Source organism: Odocoileus virginianus, unplaced genomic scaffold (genome assembly GCF_023699985.2).
Source record: "Odocoileus virginianus isolate 20LAN1187 ecotype Illinois unplaced genomic scaffold, Ovbor_1.2 Unplaced_Contig_11, whole genome shotgun sequence".
Lineage (NCBI taxonomy): Eukaryota > Metazoa > Chordata > Mammalia > Artiodactyla > Cervidae > Odocoileus > Odocoileus virginianus.
The window spans coordinates 1,207,736-1,231,167 of NW_027224328.1; the positions used below are offsets into that span (position 1 = coordinate 1,207,736).

Below are 23,432 nucleotides of genomic sequence, written 5' to 3' on the forward strand. Positions count from 1 at the left end.
CTGTGGATAAATTTCCTTAGGAGTAGTTTGACCATGTAGAAAATCCTACAGCACATGGAAATCTGCTCAATGTTACATGGCAGCTTGGATGGGACGGGAATTTTGGGGAGAATGGATACATGTATATGTATGGCTGAGTCCATCGCTGTTCGCCCGAAACTATCACAGTGTTGTTAACTGGTTATACCCCAATACAAAATAAAAAAGTTAAAAAAGAAAAGATCCTCTTACCTTGTGCACAGAGAAGGAAACTTTGAGTCATCTCTTTTTCAATACCTTCAGGCTATCAAAGAGTAAAGTAAACAGAAGCATAAAGTCAGGGATCTGGGTCATCTTTCCACACAGAAAAAGCAACCAAGTGTCAGCTCACATAGGCATGGCTGGCTCATGGTTGTCGCTGGAGAAGATCCATTCATTGTCCCCTTCTGTTTCTATCTGCAAGTCACTCTATGTTACCAACACCCACTTTGGCCCTGTGTTCCCATAGTTCTCTGTGGGACAGAGGTAACTTCAGTGTCTTAGCGGAACATACTCAGCTTCCCTGGCACTGTCCAGCTTCCCCAGTAGACAAACAAAAGTGTTTTTCAAAGTAAGAACATGCCAAAAGGTGAGGTGAGAAGATGCCATTGACAAGCAGTGATTCTTTTAGAGGATGATCAGGCCTGTACAGGCATGTAGATTTGTCTCTTGGATTTGCGAGTCAGTTAAAGGAAGGGAGGGAAGAGGATCAGATAAGAGGATCAGGTGTATAGGAAGTATCATGAGTCAGGAGCAAACAAAAAATCCAAGCCTGTTTCACGAGTTACATTTTTCTATCATGGGTTAAGTTAATTAAAGAATGGATGAATTTTATTGCTGTTTTAATTTATTTAAAATGTCATGTCTTGTGTCAATAGTGAAAGTGTTAGTTGCTCAGTCATGTCCCACTGTTTGTCAACAGTAATTGTGGTCAATTAAGTCTCTTCACAGAGAATGTCCTTTATTATTTAACCTATTGAATGCATGCTAAGTCACTTCTCGTGTCCATCTCTTGTGACCCTATGGACTGTAACCCGCCAGGCTCCTCTGTCATTGAGATGCTTCAGGCAAGAACACTGGAGTGGGTTGCCATTTCCTCCTGCAGGAGATCTTCCCAACCCAGGGATGGATCCTGAGTCTCTTATGTCTCCTTCATTGGCAGGTGGCTTCTTTACTGCTAGCACCACCTGGGAAGCCCATTAGATACTCTATTTTGTATGTGGAGGGCTTGATAGTTTTGCATGTACTTACCTGTACCAACAGACTTTTGATCACAGTATCTTTCCAGTTCAGATTCTGCCTCTCAGGTGCTTCATTTGGGCAAGCACTACTTTGCTTGGACTCAGCAACTATGGTGATATTCACTTTACCTGAAAAACATTCCCAAATATAAATTACATTGACCACTGGCCTCTTCTGTGAAGGGAGATGATTAAAAGTCTATAAATCACTTCTTGAATCAGACAAACTGAATCTTATCATCATATTTATTCTTGGGCCAAAATAACTCATTCTTTCTCCTGCCTGGAGATAATGTGATGTCCTTTTCTATCTCTTTCAAGATTCCTTACATGAAGTAAATTATTCACTTACCTAACTAGAACTTAAGAAATTTTATGGAAAAAAAGAGACTATTCTGCAAAGCCAGTTGAGCAAATTCCTTGATATGGATTGCTTTTAAAGTTTGCATATGACAATATAGGGGCATAAAGTCGGAAAACTAGGCCTTCTAACTCTTTTCAAGATTGAACAAACCAAAACAGTAAACTACGACATAGTGGAAAGGGCACTGAATTTAAATCAAATGTTAGCAGGGAATCTATTGTTTTTTACTCCCTGTTACAACATATGTGTGTGCATGCTAAGTCAGTTGAGTCGTATCCACCTCTTTGTGAACCCCATGGATTGTAGCCCATCAGGCTCCTCTGTCCATGGAATTTTCTAGGCAAGAACTGGAGTGGATTGCCATTTCCTTCTTCAGGGACCTTCCTGACCCAGGGATAGAACTCACCTCTCTTATGTCTCCTGCATTGGCAAGTGGATTCATTATCACTTGCACCACCAAGGAAGCCCTATCTGGGAAGCCTTCTGGGGAGTCACTGGGAAGTGATATCATAGGTCATAATTAAAATGGATCTCCAATTTTCTTGTGAAAATTAGAGAAATAAGAAATATAATACTTTTGGTTTCATATTATCTGTATGCCTATATACCTATGCATAACCAATACACTGTTCTTATTTTTTGTTAGTGTGTCTTGTTTCTTTTTTAAGATAGATTTTTGACACTCCACTCTTAGAACTGTGTCCTCCACTTAAAGTCATAAAACCATACAAGTCAGTACAGTATTCTATCTCAATTGCTGGTGGAAGATTTTTGAAGACCTTGTATAGTTAGAGAAGTTGAGAAACTTAAAATCTAATAGGAAAACTAGTCTTACGCAGACCAATGTCAGGTGAACTAAAGTGATATCATAAATTACTCTTTATTGCTAAAGGAATATAACAAATAGAGGATATGAAATAAAGGAAATTTTACTTTTAGATATTAGTGATAATGATGAAAATGTGTTTACTACATCTAGCATTCTTGTTTACTAGATTCTTTTTAACTTTTCCCTTCCCTTGTATTTTTAACAAGATATTGTCAAATTTGGTTTTCTATATTGCAGATAACCTATGCACTGAGACTGTACTCTTCTCTGTGTTTAATTCCCATCTGAGTGTTCAGTGTTTTGGGTGTCTCATAACACATCTAGTAGATTTACAAATCCTGGCAATCATTGAGATTGAGGAGCAATTTTTGTTTAAGTAACATGAGTTCCTGATGGCAAGTGAAGAAGCAAATGAGAAGTGAAGAAACTGAGGAGCATTAGTGAAAATACGGTCTTCACTTGGGTGGACTTGATGGGTGATGCAAATTAGCCTTTACATTGTATTTCAATCACATTCTGCTTTTAAACAAATGGAAGATGGGTTTGCTCCACACAAACATTAGCAAAACCCAAAATTAGATTATAAAAACAGGATGTTAATTGAGACCCTAAAAAAACGAGAACTTTTAAAAACAGAAATTTCAAATGTGAGGGAGAAAGTTATTTCTGTATAGAGGATTTAAGGGAAACAGAGGCAATAAAAATAGACTGGTTTTTCAGGAGAGGTTGACATAGACACATAGTTACTTACCCAGGTTCTTAGGTGTAACAGTCCAGACATACGTCTTTTTCTCTGCAGCTTGGATAATCTCACTGCTGTTGTCTTTAGGGGTACTGATATATGCCTCAAAATCCTGAGATGCTTCCAGTTGAGTGAAAATCTAAAATAACAGTCATGCAATGAGAGTGACACTTTTTTTTTTTTTTTTTTTTTAATGTGGACCATTTTTTAAAAGTCTTTATTGAATTTGTTACAATATTGCTTCTGTTTTATGCTTTGTTTTTTTTAGCCATGGAGCATGTGGGATCTTCTCTTCCCGACTAGGGATTGAACCCTCATGTGCATTGGAAGACAAAATCTTAACCACTGGACTGCCAGGGAAACCCTAGCAACTGTTTTTGTTTGAGGAAAAATCTTATGACTCTATAGTACCATTTTGTATTTGAGAATAAAAAGAATATGGCAATATTCAAGGAATCTCTTGGCCTTGCTAGATTTTGACTCCAGATCAAAGGGAATAATTTACCTCTACACAGGTATTCAGGTAGCTGAAGACACTGACAATCAGATCAGACCGTTCATTCCGAACAACTGAAGAGGGGGAGGTTATTTCAACAAAGAAAGGTTGGGAGGCTTCCAGAGAAGCTGTTGATGAAATGCCAAATCCAGCCTCACCGTTCACACAGAAGCCATTTGCTTCCCATTGGGTTATAGTATCAGGGATGGTGAATGAAAGATTTGCTGAACCGGAGGAACTACAAAGAGAGATTCTAGGTAAAATGCATCCTTTATCTAAAGCAGGAAACTAAATTTAATCCAGAACAAACAAAAAAGTATTAACTGAAGGTTAAAAATAAATCATAGATCAGTATAGTTGAATCTTTGTCAAGGCGTTAGATCAGTATTTTGAGAGTTGTATTTCTAGAAAATTTAATCTCAAAAAGGTCACATTTCTCTAAACACACTATTTTTCCTAATTCATGTAGCTTGCATCTATCTGCATGAAATGAACAGACAAGAAATAATACAAAAAATAAAATAAAATATGTGGTCAGTACATACAAGTAAATGGTGTTTTGTACTTTACCAACATGGTTCTTCTTTATATACTCAGAAATAAAGTTTAGGAAATAAAGACAAAAAGAAAATAGAAATAAAGACATATAGGAAAGAAAAACGCTTACTCAATGCTGACAAGGTCCCAAATCCATGTTTCTGGAAAGTTTGTTCTTACTGTTTCAATTATAACCTGTTCTATGGAGTCAAAATTCTCCCTTGTGACTTCACCAGCTAAAAGAAGAGAAATATTTTAAAGAGAGAGAATAAAAATATACATTCCAATGACACACCCGTAAGCTATGTCTCTGACCACACATGCTTAGTGGGACATGATACAGGGGTTGCTGCTGGGGCTCAGTGTCAATAAATGTACATTTCAGCCTAGGTGTTAGTGTTTTGATGCTCAAATCAGTCCCATTATTAAAATAAGAGCAACACACACACACACACACACACACACACACACACACACACACACAAATCAGCCTACATTGTTCCTCCAGAGTCAAATTTAGAGAATGTCATGTCTATTTATTGAATGGAGTTTCTCGTCTGACATTCTGGTGTCTGCCAGGAAGCAATTTGGTATCGGCCAATTCCATCATCCTAATGACTAAAGTTTCTAATGACATTAACATTGCTAATTTCTTTTTTAAATTTATTTTTTTATTGAGGGATAATTGCTTTACAGAATTTTGTTGTTTTCTGTCAAACCTCAACATGAATCAGCCACAGGTACACATATATCCCCTCCCTTTTGAACCTCCCTCCCATCTCCCTCCCCATCCCACCCCTCTAGGTTGATACAGAGCCCCTGTTTGAGTTTCCTGAGCCACACAGCAAATTCCTGTTGGCTATCTATTTTACATATGGTAATGTAAGTTTCCATGTTACTCTTTCCATACATCTCACCCTCTCCTCCCCTCTCCCCATGTCCATAAGTCTATTCTCCATGTTTGCTTCTCCACTGCTGCCCTGTAAATAAATTCTTCAGTACCATTTTTCTAGATTCTGTATATATGTGTTAGAATACAATATTTATCTTTCTCTTTCTGACTCACTTCACTCTGTATAATAGGTTCTAGGTTCATCCACCTCATCAGAACTGACTCAAATGTGTTCCTTTTTATGGCTGAGTAATATTCCATTGTGTATATATACCACAACTTCTTTATCCATTCATCTGTCAATGGACATCTAGGTTGCTTCCATGTTCTAGCTATTGTAAATAGTGCTGCAATGAACAATGGGATACATGTGTCTTTTTTGATTTTGGTTTCCTCAGGGTATATGCCTAGGATTGGGATTGCTGTTTATCGTCTTCCTTAATGGCTGTATCAATTTACATCCCCGCCAACAGTAACATTGCTAATTTCTAAAGACATTTTCTCTTGTTTCCTTGGCCTCTGGGCTATATTTGGCATTAAAAATATTTTCCTTTAAAAGTGAAGCATAGCTGATTAACAATGCTGGGTTACTTGCTTCTATACAGCAAAGTGACTCCATTATACACACACACACGCGCACACACACACACCCCCACACACACATATATATATATATATATATATATATACACACATTCTTTTTTGTATTTGGCATTCTTTTTTCCTATTTTTTGGCCAGGCCACATGGCATCTGGGATCTTAGTTCCCCCACCAGGGATTGAACACGCACCCCCTGGATCACCAGGGAAGCCAAAAATTGACTGGTATTTGAACACATTTCTCTGATGCCAGCTGTTTGGTCATCTGAGGATCAAAATGCTCTTTGCCTTGAACTATGTATTCTGATCTATACATAAGAAGGGCATCTCCTCCTGTAATCATTATGATTGCCCGTTTGTACATTTCTGCTGTTGTGTTCTGCCATAAAAATAAACTTCCTCTCACATCTGAAGCTAATTCTTCCCTTTAGCTAATACGATTTCCACTTGCCTTATTCTGCTTTATTCAGCTGCAGGATGTGTAGTCATAGACAAACACATGACATACTGCACATGTAAAAACCCCAGTTTTGGATAGTCATACGAAATACAACCAATTCCATGAATCCTTTTAACCATCTTCCCCCACAATTCTTGGTTACCCACATGCAATTTTCAATGGGGCACTGTACATGGGTGAATATCCTCCTGATTTTAGATAGAGCGGCCCACGGTATGGCATGATTTTCTCTGTTGAACATACTTCTGGTTTCCGGTAATGGAGATTGGTGAAGACTTTCAGACCCATATCCTTCAAAGACATAAATAACAAAGGTAAAGTTGAGCAGTCTTCATACAAGACCTAAAAAAGAGTCATCAACTATCTTATAATTTCAAAAATAGATAATAACTATACATGTTTTCTTTGCTAGCAAGCAAGGGTCTGGTATATCACAAGTCAAGTCACCTGTCTTTGATGTGTGTGAAGTCTCTAATTTGGAGGAAAAATGATAATCATTATGATTACTCAGCACTTGTATTCTGGGATTTTGCTAAGGGTTTTAAATTATTCTCCATCTGATTTTAAGGGAAAAATATTTATGAGATGTTATCATTGCCTTAATTAACATCACACACATACACGAACATACGTGTATGAGACACAGCCAGTAAATTTGAGCTCTGGGACTTGAAGAAAAATGTCTGATTCTACTCCCCTTTATTTCTATAGCTGTGATGGCAACCCACTCCAGTATTCTTGCCTGGAGAATCCAGGGATAGATGAGCCTGGTGGGCTGCTGTCTATAGGGTTGCACACAGTTTGACATGACCGAAGCGACTTAGCAGCAGCCCCAGAAGACCGCAATCATAAAGATTCCTTGAGAGAATTCCCTGGTGATCCAGTGGTTAAGACTTTGCCTTCCAATGCAGGGGTGCTGGGTTTGATCCCTGGTTGGGAGCTAAGATCCCACATGCCTTGTGGCCAAAAAACCAAAACATAAAACAGAAGCAGTATTATAACAAATTAATAAAGACTAGAAAAAAAAAGGTCCACAAAGAAAAAACTTTTAAAAAATACCCTAAAGGAAGCCTCAGAAAATTCCAGTGATAGCCCTTGTATAAATGAAGCTGAGACTGTATTTTAGCCTCTTGATTTGATGATTTCTGCATAAAATTTATTGCAATACCTTGAAGATTGTCTCATTGTTTCTAACATCAAGTTTTAACTTTAACATCAACATCATCATTTCAGCCACCCCATAATTAATTTTTCACAGAGAAAAACATCAACAAAAATGAGTATCTTTTTTATAAGACAATTTCTGAGTGATTTTAAATACATTACTGACCTCAATCTCAAAGAAAAGGAGGTGTTAGTCACTTGATCATGTCTGATTTTTTGTTACCGCCCCCCCCCCACCCCCGCCCCCCGGACTGTAGCCCACCAGGCTTTTCTGTCCATGGAATTCTCCAGGCAAGAATACTGGAGTGGGTTGCCATTCCCTTCTCCAGGGGATCTTCCCAACCCAAGGATCAAACCCAGGTCTCCTGCATTGCAGACAGATTCTTTACTGCACAAATAATAAAACAGATTTGCATTCGGTGCATGCATGCATAGTCATGTCTGACTCTTTTGCGACCCCATGGACTGTAACCCACCAGGCTCCTCTGTCCACAGAATTTTCCAGGCAAGAATACTGGAGTGGGTTGCCATTTCCTTCTCCAAGATATGCATTAAGAAAACTAAAATTAAAATTGACATGCAATAATTTTTTTTAAATGTTTTTTTTCTGATGTGGACTATTTTAAAAATCTTTATGCACTTTGTTACAATATTGCTTCTGTTTTATGTTTTGGGGTTTTTTGGCCTCAAGGCATGTGGGATCTTAGCTCCCCAACCAGGGATTGAACCCACACCCCCTGCATTGAAAGGCAAAGTCTTAACCACTGGACCACCAGGGAAGTCCCAGCATGCAGTAATTTTAAAGCTTAAAATGACCTTACCTTGAGAATATCATAGGTGTCTCCATCCCCATGGTTGCTTACAGGTATATAATACAAGCCATTGTAAAACATATCTTTCTGAGGAATGCAAGGGTCTAGCTTGCCATCATCAAGGTTGAGACCACGATAGAAATAACCATCCAGTTCTGTATTTGGGAGCATATTGTACACCTGGAAGAAAAATATCATGGTTTCTAATTATTTGAAATATTCTTTTTGTAGTGGCAAAAATTGGCAACTTTTTGTGCTATAACTGTTTATTCATGTAAAAATATATCAACACATATTTATTTTATAATCCTTATACATTTTAATTTATTTTCAGTTTTATATTTTGATATGGTTTAAGGGAAAAGGAGGCCATTTAAAAATTTTATTTACTAACAACAAATAAAAAATTCAATCAAGTAAAATGAAGTAAATAAACATATAAAACAGGTTGCTATGGTTCAATGAATAAGCATAGTATCAAATCTGAATCTGTTTCCAGGAAGCCAAGGCAAAAAGAAACAGTATTCAATATGTAAATCTCATTATAAAAAAGAGAAGAGCATATATTCTAGTTACACATAATATGTAAGTGCTTATAATATGATTTAGAAGATCTTTTTATTGAAGTATAGTTAATTTACAATGTTGTGTTAGTTTCAGGTATATAGCAAAGTGATTCAGTTACACATATACCTATATTCATTTTTTTTCAGATTCTTTCCATTACAGAGCATTGAGACACGTTCCCTGTTCTATACAGCAGGCTCTTATAAATTACCTATTTTATATATAGCAGTGTGTTGATGTCAGTCCCAATCTCCCAGTTTATTCCCCCCACCCCTGTATAACCATATATCCTTGTTCTTTTCTTTATAGCTGTAATATTTTATCTAACACTTTTGAGTCAGCTCAAAGGAGAGGAAGCCTTCAATTTTGTTTTATGTGGTTCACAGAAATTTTTTGTTTTAATGCGGAATTTAAGATAGCATGTAAGGAAGAGATGCCTGAAGATCTATGGGTGATTCCAAGGCTGAGAGCACAGATAATTCATGATTATCTGTTAATACCTAGATCTGGAGGAAAATGATAGCAGCCTGATTGTAAATCTTCTCAAGTATCCTTCCAAAGAGAACACAAAACCAAAGAGAACAAGTAATCACTAGCATGAGTGTGATACGGATACCATGACCTTCAAATTACTTGTTAGCAGAAATACCAACAGGCTTGCCTGGTGGTTCAGCATCAAAGAATCTACCAGCAATGTAGGAGTCATGGGTTCTTTCCCTTTGTGAGGAAGATTCCCTGGGTGGGGAAGATCCCCTGGAGAAGGAAATGGCAACCCACCCCAGTATACTTGCCTGGGAAATCCTGTGGACAGAGGAGCCTGGGGGGGGGGGGGGGCTACAGTTCATGGGATCACAAGAGTCAGACACAGAGACTAAACAACAACAACAAGAAGTATCAGCACCATATTCCAACAAAGCTCCTACTGTTGAGAAGCTGGAGAAGGAAATTTTAAGAGACTACATGAAGGAAAGAAAAGACTGGCATGGAGAAATTGGAAGATACACACACCAGTCAACTCCAGATGAAAGAAAGTACAACATTAAGTGTCAAAGGATGAATCATGGTCTTTGGACTCCATAAGAAACGGGCTTAAAATAAATGGGCCTGGAAGTGGCAGCTTCCAAACCTTGTGGTTGATGGGACGTAATCAGATCATTAAAGGAAGGAAAAGATGCAACTTCAAAATGTGAGGACGTACTTGCAGGGCAAGACTAGAAACACAGACATAGAGAACTGGGATGAATTGAGAAAGCAGCACTGAGAGATACATGCTAACATGTGTAAAAGAGAGAGAGTGGGAAGATGCTGAACAGTCCAGGGAGCTCAGCTGGGTGCTCTGTGAGGGATGCTCTGTACACAGATGGGATGAGGGTGCTGGGAGAGTCAAGAGTGATGGAGTACATGTACACATAGAGCTGGCTCACCTTGTACAGCGGAAACTAACACAATATTGTAAAGCAATTATCCTTCAATTAAAAATAAATTTAAAAAAAGAGGGATGGGAAATACGTATACATATAGGTGATTCATTTTGTTATATAGTAAAAACTAACATAACACTGTAAAGCAATTATACGTCAATTAAAAAAAAAGTAAAAACAGATGAAAGAAAATGGGAAATTAAAATATCCAATAGTTTTTAACTGAGATGACTTTGATGAAAAATTCTGAAATTGCAGGTTTGGAAATGCTTATGAAAGTATAAGATCTATTAACAGATAACAGAATGTCCAAGCACACCTTTTGATACTGAGATTTAACTCTAGGTTTTCATATATGGTTACTTCTACAGTTGTATAATCCCTAACCCATTATAATTATCCATAGAATTCTTTATTGTTGTGAGTCCTGAGCCATCCAAGAAAAATATTTAAGTGTGCAATCCATGGAAAGACAAAAAAAGACAATGTTTGACATTTTTCACCTGTTCCATTTCAAATAAAAACATCATCTGGAGCATAAGACTTGAGGAAATCTGAGAACTTACACTTTCAGCTGACAGCTGTTGTTCTGACTTCAGTAGAATGCTTTTATCCACAGCCCGGAGGGCACAGACCGAGTCAGGGGATGCCTGAAGATGGAGACCAGTGCTGGAGCCTGGTAGTCCCTGCTCCTTTGAGAACTTTATGCTAACCTAAAATTAAGGAAGAAAAGGAATGAGTAAGATTATTTTACATGAAAATGTTGAGTTTGCCAAGCATTTCATTCATGGTTTTCCATAGCATCTTATAGAAAAGCCCCCAAAATTTTTTTGGCCAACCCAGTAGTTGGACTATGTCTGATCTTTTCCAAGTAAATCTTTATAGGTTTCTGTATCTTTATTTCTCTTGCCCACTCTCCCCCTTAATTCTCCATCCTCACAGGGACATTGCCTTCACCAATCCTCGTACCACCCCAGGATTGGCACTGCTGCCAAAAGTGGTTCCTTCTGTTTGATGATCCATCTCCTAATAACTGAGCTGTGCCAATGCTGATTGTGAGACGACCATGTAAAGGTTATAAGCACCAAAAAACAAGGAGACACCAAGGAGTAAACGGCCCACCCCTCTCACTCAGAATATGCAAGAAATAGAAGAGACCTCACCTTGTTTTTAAAGCATTTTTCCACCTGGAACTTGACACTGTCAGCTATGATTTCCCCACTGGGGTGAAGAGTGTAGACAAGCATGACAGCCACAGGAGCCAGATCAGCACTGATATTGATGGGGAAGGAGATGTTTCCCTTCCAGGCTGTGAAATATGAGAGATGAGCAGCAGACAGAGTACCAGAAGTTTCCTGACTCACTGGGTACACTTAGATAAAAGAGAATGGCTTGTGGGTAGAAAGAGCAAATAGGACTTTATTTTAAAGGCAAATCAATTAATTAATCAATAAATTGTGTGCATTCTCAGTTGCTAAGTCATGTCCGACTCTTTGCGACCCATAGACTGTCACCCGGCTTCTCTGTCCATGGGATTTTCCAGGCAAGAATGCTGGAGTGGGTGGCCATTTTCTCCTCCAGGGAATCTTCCCAACACAGGGATTGAACCCACATCTCCTACATTGACAGGTGGATTCTTCACTACTGAGCCATCCAGGAAGCCCCAATGAATCAATGAATGGGAAGCATATATATGAAGGAAGATTGCATAGTTTAGATAATAACAATGCTTGAGTTTTGGACATCACTTTTTCTATATTATATCTGATAGCCTGGCAATCATAGAAACAGGTTGAAATCTCTTTCACTGAAATATTTAGCAGGCTAGCCTGGGCCTCTATCCACAAATTGTAATGCCAAGTGTCTTTCCTAACTTCTTGACTAGAATCACTGTAACATTTCTTTAAAAGACAGAAAAATGAAGGTAGAGTGCATGTTTTAAAAAAAAAAATCAATGCCTTATATACACCTTTGCTTCTGATCTCCTTCTGTCCACTGAGGAAGATAGTTCCTTTCACCATAACCTGTGCCGAACAAAGAAAACACAGTATGTGATAGCATGTTAGATAATATGGTATGTGGACTTAAAAAAAAATATTCACAACCTAAAAGTTGAGAGTTATGTTTTATTCAGTGGGAAATTTTAGGACTTCAATCCCGGGAGAAAGCATTTCAAGTAAAACTGAGAGACTTGCTCCGCGGAGGCGAGGGCTTTGCAACAAAATTCAGGTACATCAAAAGGTTATTGTTAATTAATGAAAACCAGATATCCCAAGTTAAGGAATTTAGCACTTTTCAATGTATGGGAAGATGCAAGATTCTGGGCTCACTGAAATCATTCCTTTGATATGTACCTCAGCTATCTGGGGCCAGTATCCTGTGTTTTCATTTCTCAGGTTTCCTCAGGGCTCACTCACTCCCTCACTCACTTCCTGCAGTGAGTGACTGTAGTCTGGTGGCTTCTAAGCTCAGTTCAGTTCAGTCGCTCAGTTGTGTCCGACTCTTTACAATCCCATAGGACTGCAGCACGCCAGGACTCCCTGTCCATCACCAACTCCCAGTATTTTTTCTTAATCAAGTTCCCTCAGGGCTCACCAGCTCACTAACCATGGTGGCTACAGCTGCTGATGACTGTGACATTCTTTGTTTACTGATATGGCAGGAAATATTCCATTTCTCAGGTATCATGTTATTATTAGATAATGAATGGCCTAATTATAATTCTGTTCTATAAGATAAAGTTGTTTTTACAAACAAATAAGAAAAATGAACTCTTTCACAACTTGGGAAGGAACAGAGCAAGTGACCACAGTTGACTGAGAGCTAATTATGTGCTGGAAACTTGGTGAGTGATATGCCAGTCACCATGGGGGGGGGGGTGCTGTAAATAAAGCTCTGAAACAGTTGAGACTAACTGATTTCACATAAGCCAAGTCATTTCACCTCTGCCCCTGTTCTGTTGTTTATAAAAAGAAGACACTCATAGGGCTGATTAATGAGTTAATTAAAAAAAAGCACCTTTATAACACTGCCTGACATGTAATACTTACCCTTGGAGGAAAGTCTTTTGTTTTTCTTCCAGTGACAAATATATAACTGAGGAAGTTAAGGCTTAGAGAGCTTAAACAATCTGCCCAAGATCAACTAGCTCGCCTAATAAATAGGAGAGGGGATTCCAGTCAGGAGTCCTAATTTCCAAGTTTGTAGCCTTTCACCTTTCCATAGCCTTATAGAGACAAAATGGATAGGGTCAGAACCAAAAGGGCTAATTCTTTTTATTGCTCATCAAAGTCAGCCTACTAATTTGCTCTCTGATAGCTGTATAATACTTTATTCTCCTGAAGGGTCTGTATATACTTGATGTGAGTTAGAATGGAATGTGTAAAATAGCAGACTCTGAGTAATAAATTTTTCCAGGAACAGATTCACAGACTTAGAGAATGAATTTATGGTTGCCCTGGAAGGGGGAGATGTTGAGGGGAAAGGGATAGTTGGGGAGTTTGGTATGGACATGTACACACTGCTGTATTTCAAATGGATAACCAACAAGCACCTACTGTATAGCATAGCAAACTCTGCTCATGTTATGTGGCAGCCTGGATGGGAGAAGGATTTGGGGGAGAATGGATACATGTGTATGTGTGGCTGAGTCCCTTCACTGTTCACCTGAAACTATCACAACATTGTTAATCAGCCATACCCCAGTGCAAAAGAAAAAGTTTAAAATAAATAAATAATTAAGTTTTTCAACCTTGGAAAAACTGAAATGACCTTGGATATTTTTATGTGTTTATTTGTTTCTGGGTTTGTTCTTCATGGACCCAGTGGTACTCACCAGCAAAAGGAGAAGCTTGGTTCAATCTGATTAACATAGCCCAACTGATGCACAGGTTCTGAGCTGTACTGGGCTAAGCGGACAATTAGACAAGATCCAAGAATCGACCCACTGAGACTTACCAAATAGAAGAAGTTGATGTTTGAATCATCCCTGTATGCTTCACTGTTTAGTGAGTAATGTACAGTAACAATCTTCTCTTGATCGCATCTAAGCTCCTTGGGTTCAGGCTCAATCATCAGGAAACTGCTGGTTCGTGAGTAGAAGCGTTGGACTAAGAAAAGGCCATCCATGTACTGTGGAATTAACCAGCTGGGAAGGTAGCAGCTTTGGGGTCTGACATATGTGGCCTGAGAAGATAAAAGAAAGCAAATGGGTTGTAGAGATATAAAGATCTTCCAGGGATCGTCATTATAGAATAGGAAGCCTCTTATCTCTTCAGGGCAGGGAAGAATCTTAGCTTGTGGTTAACGTTTCAGAGTTGTTACTGGCAGTAAAATAATAAGAGCACTCCCCTCTTTTCATATATAAAATGTGACCTTAGTTGTATGTCTATTTCATCAGGCTTACAATGAGTTGTTTGTCTCACTTTGTCATTGAAGTCAGCGTTAGGCCTTATGCCTTTCAGCTACTTTTGAACAATAACCAATTGTTTAAATGCAAAATTCTGTTTAAACAGAAGAGGAGAAATCATAGTATCTCTCTTATCTATGTCCAAAATTGTCAAAGGAAAGAAGCCAAATCATCTTTATGAGCTATTTCTACTTTTTCAGAGGAAAATATTGGTTATTGGAGAATTTATAATAATAGTAATTGGCTGTTATCTTGAATAAGTATTCTTATGTATCATTTAGTGAACAAACATAAAATACACTAAATGTTAAAGTGTATTAAAATGTATTTTCAATGCGAGATATCTTTTAAGAGATTTCTAATCTTCAAAATTTCTAACATTCAGTTCTTCTGTGGGATCTCATCCACTCTGATGTCTTACTTTCAGACGAAACTCCGGATCAAATATATCGGAAGTATCAATGGAAAACTGAGCTTCACCATTCTCATCTGTAGTGTAGTTTCCTACCAATCTGTCATTGAGCTCCAACTGCAATAACTTATTCACCATCGGAACATTATTAGGGCCGGAAAATTTAAGCTGTACACACACAAAAAACAAGCATTAATTTTTAAAATTCAAAATGTCCTATTTCTACCAAGACAGCATTTTCTATTTGCAAATGTGATTGTTTATTTGTAATTGTCTTAAATTCCATTAGGCAGAAAGATGTTCTATTAAAAAATATATAATATGGAGATATCTATAATTGTATCTATTGCTTTCTTTCAGCCTAGGACTTTTTCCAATACATCATATGCAGTCATGTTACACATGTGTTATGAAAGTAGGAAAAAAGTATCCAGAAATTTTCAAAAGGCAACCTATGACCTAAGAAAATGAAATGAAAACACGTTTTGTTTTCAAACCCACAGTTCCAAAATAAGAAATTCCTCTTCTATAGAAAGGGTCCATGTTCTTGAAGCTCACACTTCCAAGCACTGGAGTGATAAAAATAGAAGACTTTTCGCTGATTTGCACACCTGCAAGAAATGAAAAGCAGTGTTATGGGAAATACATCATTTGATCAAGAATTTCAGAAGAACAAATAGCTTAGATTTTGTTTGTACATGTGCAAATGCATATACACAAAATTATATTCTTGTTCTACATTGAAAAGGAGGTGTGGGTGCTAGGAGCAGGCTACAGAGTATTCTTTATTAGGTTATATAATTCATTAAGCTGAATAATGTAATTAGCATGAAAATATTTGAATCAGAAGCAGGAGAGAATATTCAATGTCCTTCCTCCTATCATTCTAGTGATTTCTGGCTTGGAACTCTTCTTATGATGGAGAATACCATAGAAATTTCAAAAATAAGGCTTTCACTTTCAAAATCATTATTAGACTTCAAGGTAATTGTTTTTACACTTTTTCCAGATTAAAAAAAAATCTGATAGCAAAGTAAGTAAATTCGTTGTGATACCAAAAAAGCACGTCATAAGCAGAGGCAAGTATATGTAAGTTACAATATAAATATGTCAAACATCCATTATTTGAAGGCCACTATAATATTGACCAAGTAGATTTACACAAAGAAGTTTATAAATAATATCTTTGCAGTCATTTTTAGGAGAAGGCAATGGCACCCCACTCCAGTACTCTTGCCTGGAAAATCCCATGGACGGAGGAGCCTGGTGGGCTGCAGTCCATGGGGTCGCTAAGAGTCAGACACAACTGAGCGACTTCACTTTCACTTTTCACTTTCATGCATTGGAGAAGGAAATGGCAACCCACTCCAGTGTTCTTGCCTGGAGAATCCCAGGGACAGGGGAGCCTGGAAGGCTGCCGTCTATGGGGTAGCATAGAGTGGGACACGACTGAAGTGACTTAGCAGCAGCAGCAGCAGCAATCATTTTTAAGTAACAAGAAATAGTAACTGCATCTGGTTTTATTACCTCAAATTAAATCTCACATTCCTCTTTTTCTGTTTCATTTTTAAAGCAAATATTTATTGTACACTCACTATGTGCAGACTTTTCACTAATAATTTTTGCCCTTGCAAATGTATCCAGTTGTATTAAATTGGAAGTTGGCAAAATTCTGTAAAGGATCTGATAGTTATTATTCTAAGCCCATGATTCACAAGCCCCTGCCACAGCTACTCAACTTTGTTGTCAGTCTTATGCAAGGTGAGTAAATATGGTTGTATTCCAATATAACTTTATTTATATAAACAGGCAAAGAGCTAGATTTGACCTACCAGATGTAGATTGTGAAATATTCATTAAATAAAAAACTAGGCCCTGGCAGTTGATTATTACACAAAATTATAAAGGGATACATAATTTTTTCACCTGTCAAGCCTCTCTGTCTCACTGATGCAGGCACAGATCATATATAAACATAGAGCATTTACTTAATAATTTTAAGTATTATTAGGAAAATCTTATTCAAAAGCAATGCTCAAGTTGACCTATTGGCAATGTACTCCACATGCTGAGCAATTATTGATCTGTATTTCGTGAACATTGTTAACTCAGTAAATGTCTCTCAGGAAGCTGCATATAGCCCCAGATTGCCCATAAACCATGAGCATTACCTGTCCCAATTTCTGTAACAGTTGTGGTGATATAAAATGACATGAAGAGTCCAGAACGGTAGAGTTGGAAGACTTTGGTATTTATAATTTGAGAAACACAACCATTTTTCAACTGAAAAAGAAGAGAAAGTATAATTAAAAGTTCAGGGATTTAAAAGTCTCTAAAAAAAATATGGAGTTTCAGCACAGATATATAACTTCCTCAATTGCTCTATGGCTCCATCTCACAAACTTGGTGAAATGATCAAGAATTACAAAACAAGGAAGGTTGGGGGGAGTTTCATCAGCAATGAAAAGAAAGTGGAAGTAATGCATATTTTACAGATTTCAGGGATATTCTCCGGGAGACACTGATGGGAACAAATTTAAGAATGAAAAATGGAACTGAATAATATTTTAGGATTGAGAAATTAAAATCTCCTTAATACTTGAGAAGTATTAAGAACAGATGGAGTAGAAGCACTCTTCAAATATGTGACACCAAAACACTTCAAGGTAAGTTGTTCATATAAAAAAGGAAAAATCCGGTGTATGTATACAATGAAATATTACTCAGCCACAAAAAAGAAAGAAATAATGCCATATTCAGCAACATGGATGGACCAGGAGATTATCATACTAAGTGACAAAAGTTAGAAAAAAGATGAATATATGATTTCATTTATATGTGGAATCTAAAAAAAAAAATACAAATGAACTTATTTGTGAAACAGAAACAGACTCACAGACATAGAAAACAAACTTGTGATTATTAAAGGGGAAGAGGGGAGGGATAAATTAGAGGTTTGGGATTACAATATACACAATACTTATATACGGTTAGGTAACCAACAAGGACCTTCTGCATAGTGTAGGGAGCTATACTCAGTATGTTGTAATAACCTATAAAGAAAAAGACTGTATAAGAAGAATACAAAAGAAATAATACATGTATGTATATATATGTGTGCAAGTGAATCACTTTGCTGTACATATGAAATTAACATGACATGGTAAATCAACTATATTTCAATAAAGATTTTTAAAATTGCTACCAGTATAAAGTGAAATGAAAGAAAAATCTGTAGATAATCTTTCACCAGTGATATGAGTAATTAGAGAGATAAAGATTTAATTCTATTTTAAAATATAGTGTTTATTAATTTCAAATATAAAACATTAGGGGGATATATCAATTCATTGATCCTCAGAACCATGATATGAACAAGTCACTATTATCATCTCCTTTATATGGATAAATGAAAGAAGCCCAGGTTGGCTATATAATCTGCCCAAGGTCACACAGTTGGGAGGTGGTGGCGCTAACCAGGCATTCTGATTCCAGAATATGTGGTGCTCTGAACTATTAGCTATAAAATCAACAACAAAAAAGGTCAAGTTTGTCCGTTTAAAATACAAATTAAAAAGAAATAATAAAAAGTAATCAGAAGAACCTTAATTGCTTTGAAATTAAGAGGAAAAATTTTTCAGTCATCCCTGAGTCAAAGAGACCACGTGAAGTAAATCAATAATAATCTAGATGTTGCCGTTGTCAAGGGACAAATACTTTACACCAAAATCTTTGCTGTTATGTTGTGATTAAATGAAAATGTAAAAACACTGAATGTGTGTTTTTTTTTAAACAAGAAGCAACTAACATTTTTTGAACTAATAAAATAAACTAAAATTTTAAGGAAAAAAGTAATATGAAAATGAAAATGAAAATAAATTATGCAGAAATAGAAAGTAATATTAGGAAAAAAGTGAAAGCAGAAGTAAAAGACTGACAAAATAGATGAACATTTTTATGAGATGATTTAGGAGGGCAAAATTGTACAAGAGGCGGATACACAGAAAATCCATCTGGAAGAAAATTATTTTAGAACTTAATAAAAATTATATAATGATTAGATAAATTTTTAAAATTTTATAATAGATAGCTACATGTACAATACAATGGCAGGTAAGATCTTTTTCTAAGGCTGACAGCCCATAAACATTAGGAGCTCTGGTATTTCAAAAATACCACAAAGTCAATATTTAAATAAAAACCTGAAAAAATTTTGCTTAGAGACTAGAGGGTACTTTTTTTGGCTGCTTTGGATCTTTCTTGCGGCACGGAGGTTCTTTGTTGCTGTGTGCAGGCTTTTTCTAGTTCTGGAAAGAGGGTTAGAGGGCAACATAAAACAAGAAAGTTTCCATTTCACAGCAACAGGAAAACAGGTCTAATTAAGAGTTCTCAAACAAGAAGTCCAAACTGATAACGAAAATATGAAAATATGATCTAACTCATGGGTTATTGCTGTTGTTGATTAGTATCTATGTCTGACTCTCTTGTCTATAGCCCACCAGGCTCCTCTGTCCACAGGATTTTCCAGGCAAGAATACTGGGGTGGGTTGCCATTTCCTTCTCCAGGGATCTTCCTGCCCAGGGATGGAACCCACATCTCCTGAATTAGCAGGTTGGTTCTTAACCACTGAGCCACCAGGGAAGCCCAAAACTCACTAGTAATGCAGGTTAAAACAAACTAAATTTTTGTCTACCAAAATGGTAAAACATTTTAAATTCACATATTGCTGGCAGTAATATTTTTTAAAAATGAAATCTATATATGATTATATCTATCCACCTATCTATTTATCTAATTTGACTCAGGAAATCTGCTCCAAGACATCTATTTCAAATAAATAAAGCTTCTCATACATAAAAATGGTTTCAGCAGATTATTTATTGTTGCATTTTTCACACTGGGGAAAAATAAAACACTAGCTGAATGAAACCCCCATCACTTGGGTAAAATGGCTGACAAAATTATATTATAACCACACCATAGAATAATGTTCTCTGATGTGAAAGAATTCCATTCAGTCTTTTTAAGTCTGCAATCCCTACCTAAAATATAGGTTTCTGTCTGTATTAACCAAATATTGATATTAACAAAAAAGCCTTTAGGTAATTTCCTGTTGACCAAATTCAGTGTGATTAGGACAATCAGAATTAAAATACAAACTGTATGGTGTAAACACATTTCACTTTTGAAGTCTAAAGGTGATCCTCAAAGAGTTGGCCAGGATTATTAATGTTATGATGCTATAGACTGAAAAAGCAAATGGTGGCCACAGAAGTGAACTTCAAATTTAAGGTAATAAAATAGATACTCTGAATTGCAGCTATTTGCAAGTGAACTTTTTTCAAAAAGAGAATTCTAGGTGGCATGGTGAGTGCCATCAGGGTTTCATTTATGTAAAGGATAGATTATGATACTTCAAAGCAAGGTCAGAGAGGTCACCTAAACAGTATAAACAAAAAAGGCAATAAGATCTTTCAAATTCTAAAACTTCTATGAATATATAGGTGAAGAGCAATGAACTTGGCCTAGAGAATGAATTATACCTTGAATTTTCTTCTCATTCTTCACCTTACCTATGTATAATTTCAATTATCCACATCAGGAAAATAGTGTTGTTCATTCTGTTTTATAAATGGAATCAAAGAAAGAATAATATTGAAAATGAGCAAGAATTCATTTTTTTGGAGTAAAGATCATGATCTGTACCTGTGCAACAAACTGTTCACATATTTCATTCTTGTCTTTCTCACAAGCCCCAGAGGAAAAAAATTCCCTGCACACCTGGACGTGGACTTTCCCATGTACAGGTTGGCCAAAGGTATACCTAGGAGGAGAAGATATACTGGTGATATGAACAATACCATGGTCATATTTCATGGTCTTTTATTAATAAGTTATATGTGAAATCTCTAAATTATGTATACCCAACAACCAAATTCAATTAGGAAGCTCATCTATTTGCATTCTCTTCTCCACTGAATTTAAATTAGACAGATTCAGTTGTTTTTTTTTTTTTTAAATCAAATTTAAAGTAATGTAAAATTCAAAATCTCAGTGACTTGGACTTAATGATCAAATTGAGTTTCAAAAGTTATATTTTAATCTGATAAAAATATTTTAAAAATTGCTTGCAACACTTGCTTTCTCTAGCACAAAAGATATATACATATAAATAAAACGAATTACTCAGGATCATGAGTACTTCTTGATTAATATTTTAAATAACACTTCTCATTTCTCACTCAATAAATATAAAAGGATTGGCATATACTGGATATGCTTTGACCAAAAGTATGTCTTTTGGGGTCTGTGTGTGCTTAGTTGCTCAGTCGTGTCTGACTCTTTGCGACCCCATGGACTGCAGCCTGCCAGGCTCCTCTGTCCATGGGGATTCTCCAGGCAAGAATACTGGAGTGGGTTGCCATGCCCTCCTCATGGGATCTTCCCAATCCAGAGATTGAACCAGGTCTCCTGCACTGCAGGTGGGTTCTTTACTGTCTGAGCTACTAGGGAAGTCTGTCTTTTGGGGTGGGATTAAATAAATATTTCATTTTCTCCCCAAACAACAAAAGACTATAATACAAGCTTTTTAAAGATTCAAAGGCAAATACATTAATTGTTTGAGCTTTTGGCTTATTTAAGGATCTCTTCTACTAGTATTTAGAAAAACAAATCTGAAATCAGTATACAGTAAAACTGAATATTATTAAATGTATTGATTATAATATTTTTTCTAATAGTTGGACATTGATGTTTACATATATCACTTATTTTTTCTAGTGATTCTGAGATGTAAGTATGTTATCTCATTTTATGGATTAGTAAATTGAGATTGAGTATCTCTCTTTTCCACATTGTAACAGATGGAATTAAAATTCAAACTCAGATATTCCTCAGGCCACAATCCACGTTTTTTCTCTTTCCACTAATCTATTTAAAAATTCTTAATGCTTCTGATATTTTGACTCAATCCAACTCACTATAACCTGTCAAGTCTATCAATTACAAGTAAAATAGAGTCAAGACTCTAATCAGGTCACAAATGTTATACCCAAGCATATTTTATTTACGTCTTCTTATTGTCTTTTATTTATGAAATAAAACTCATCACATTATCACCTACAAGTTGACATATACCCACAAGATATGTGGGTTTTAAGTTTTCATACAGGTCAGAATAAACATTCTCCTTTTATAATCTGAAAAGTTTTTGGCGAATACTAATGCAGTTTATTAAAATACTTTTGCCTGTGGGCGATTTTCCTCCTTCTTTAAAGCTTAATTCATCTCTGAGGTGGTTTGCTAAAATAATCTAATTTGTTGTTGTTTCCTCTGGCTGTTCCAAGCTAAGTCCCAGGGAATGGTTAAGAAACAACGATGCAGTATTGTGCAATCTAATTGTTGGCAACTCAGTCACTGATGTTATTTTCTGGACACACTGATTCATTCATCATGTTCTCTTAGCCTGCACAGAAATAACCTTGGAGCAAGCAGAGCTCTGCTCTCAACTCTCTAGTCCTGTTGCAAGATTTGATTATTGCTGATACTGACACACTGTTTAATGTCAGATCTGAGTACAATATAACATTAAGGAAGTTTTAATAAATCCTAATTCCATATCAACATTTCAATAAATCCCAACTCCTTATCAATCAATAAATAAATCCCCATTCCATATCAACATTTAGCTTTTAGGAAGTCTTTGGAAGGTGATACTTGATAAATATTTTGACTAACCCGATAAAGTGCATTGTAGTTTTTCAACATACCATTCAGCAGATAAATTATAGATGTTAATCCCACTGACAAGTCTAGTTTTCTGTAGGATTTTTCTAGTGAAATCAGTTTAGGATCCTTATATTGATTATCCTATTATGTTTAATACAGGTAATCTATAATCTCTCATACATTACATTTACAAAACTTTGGCACATTCACTGATACTGAGGAACAACATATTTATGATTGTTTTTCTAGAGTCCAAAGAACATTTTTTTTTTTAAAGGCTAGGAACTGTTTCTAAGATTCTTCATGGTATCCTCAGCAAAATCCCCATGTTTCTACCAGGCTGCCCTTTACCAATGTATCTTTAATATACTACTGAAAATATTCAAAGGCAAGTACTTTTCATGTCACTAGTTAAATAAACAATGTTTAACAAATAGGGCAAATATTAACATTTTCAGTTGTTTATATAAAGTACAATAGAGGTCTTGGTTAGGAGAGAAACTGAACTTAGATAGCCTAGGTCTAAATTGTAGTTTTGCCATCAAAAAACCCCATTAATGTTGATAAGTTTTTTCAATTCTCTGTCTCATTATCTTTCTTTATAAAATTGACTTGATAATAGCTCCTTTCTCACAGTGACATGGTGAGAAAGTTAACAAATATAATGCTTAGCTCATTCATTGGCATTCAATAAATATTAGCTCTTTTTTTTTTACTATAATTAGAAATTTGAGGAAAGGC

General features: G+C 36.3%; 1 protein-coding gene across 1 annotated transcript in view; it reads right to left on the reverse strand.

Annotated features, from left to right (window-relative positions):
- The window catches only part of LOC110144651 (ovostatin homolog 2-like), a 35,864-nt gene extending 15,119 nt beyond the window's left edge, over positions 1 to 20,745 (reverse strand). The window contains exons 1-15 of the mRNA XM_070464049.1: positions 20,670 to 20,745; positions 17,134 to 17,245; positions 15,464 to 15,573; positions 14,972 to 15,130; positions 14,100 to 14,327; positions 12,112 to 12,166; positions 11,306 to 11,451; positions 10,709 to 10,855; positions 8,164 to 8,334; positions 6,325 to 6,469; positions 4,358 to 4,463; positions 3,700 to 3,928; positions 3,204 to 3,333; positions 1,270 to 1,388; positions 232 to 283 (exon numbers count right to left, since the gene is read on the reverse strand). Of these exons, the coding sequence (XP_070320150.1) occupies positions 232 to 283; positions 1,270 to 1,388; positions 3,204 to 3,333; positions 3,700 to 3,928; positions 4,358 to 4,463; positions 6,325 to 6,469; positions 8,164 to 8,334; positions 10,709 to 10,855; positions 11,306 to 11,451; positions 12,112 to 12,166; positions 14,100 to 14,327; positions 14,972 to 15,130; positions 15,464 to 15,573; positions 17,134 to 17,176 (1,840 nt within the window). The 5' untranslated portion in view covers positions 17,177 to 17,245; positions 20,670 to 20,745. The remainder of the gene's footprint in view (positions 1 to 231; positions 284 to 1,269; positions 1,389 to 3,203; positions 3,334 to 3,699; positions 3,929 to 4,357; positions 4,464 to 6,324; positions 6,470 to 8,163; positions 8,335 to 10,708; positions 10,856 to 11,305; positions 11,452 to 12,111; positions 12,167 to 14,099; positions 14,328 to 14,971; positions 15,131 to 15,463; positions 15,574 to 17,133; positions 17,246 to 20,669) is intronic.
- Between the last annotated feature and the right edge of the window lie 2,687 nt (positions 20,746 to 23,432).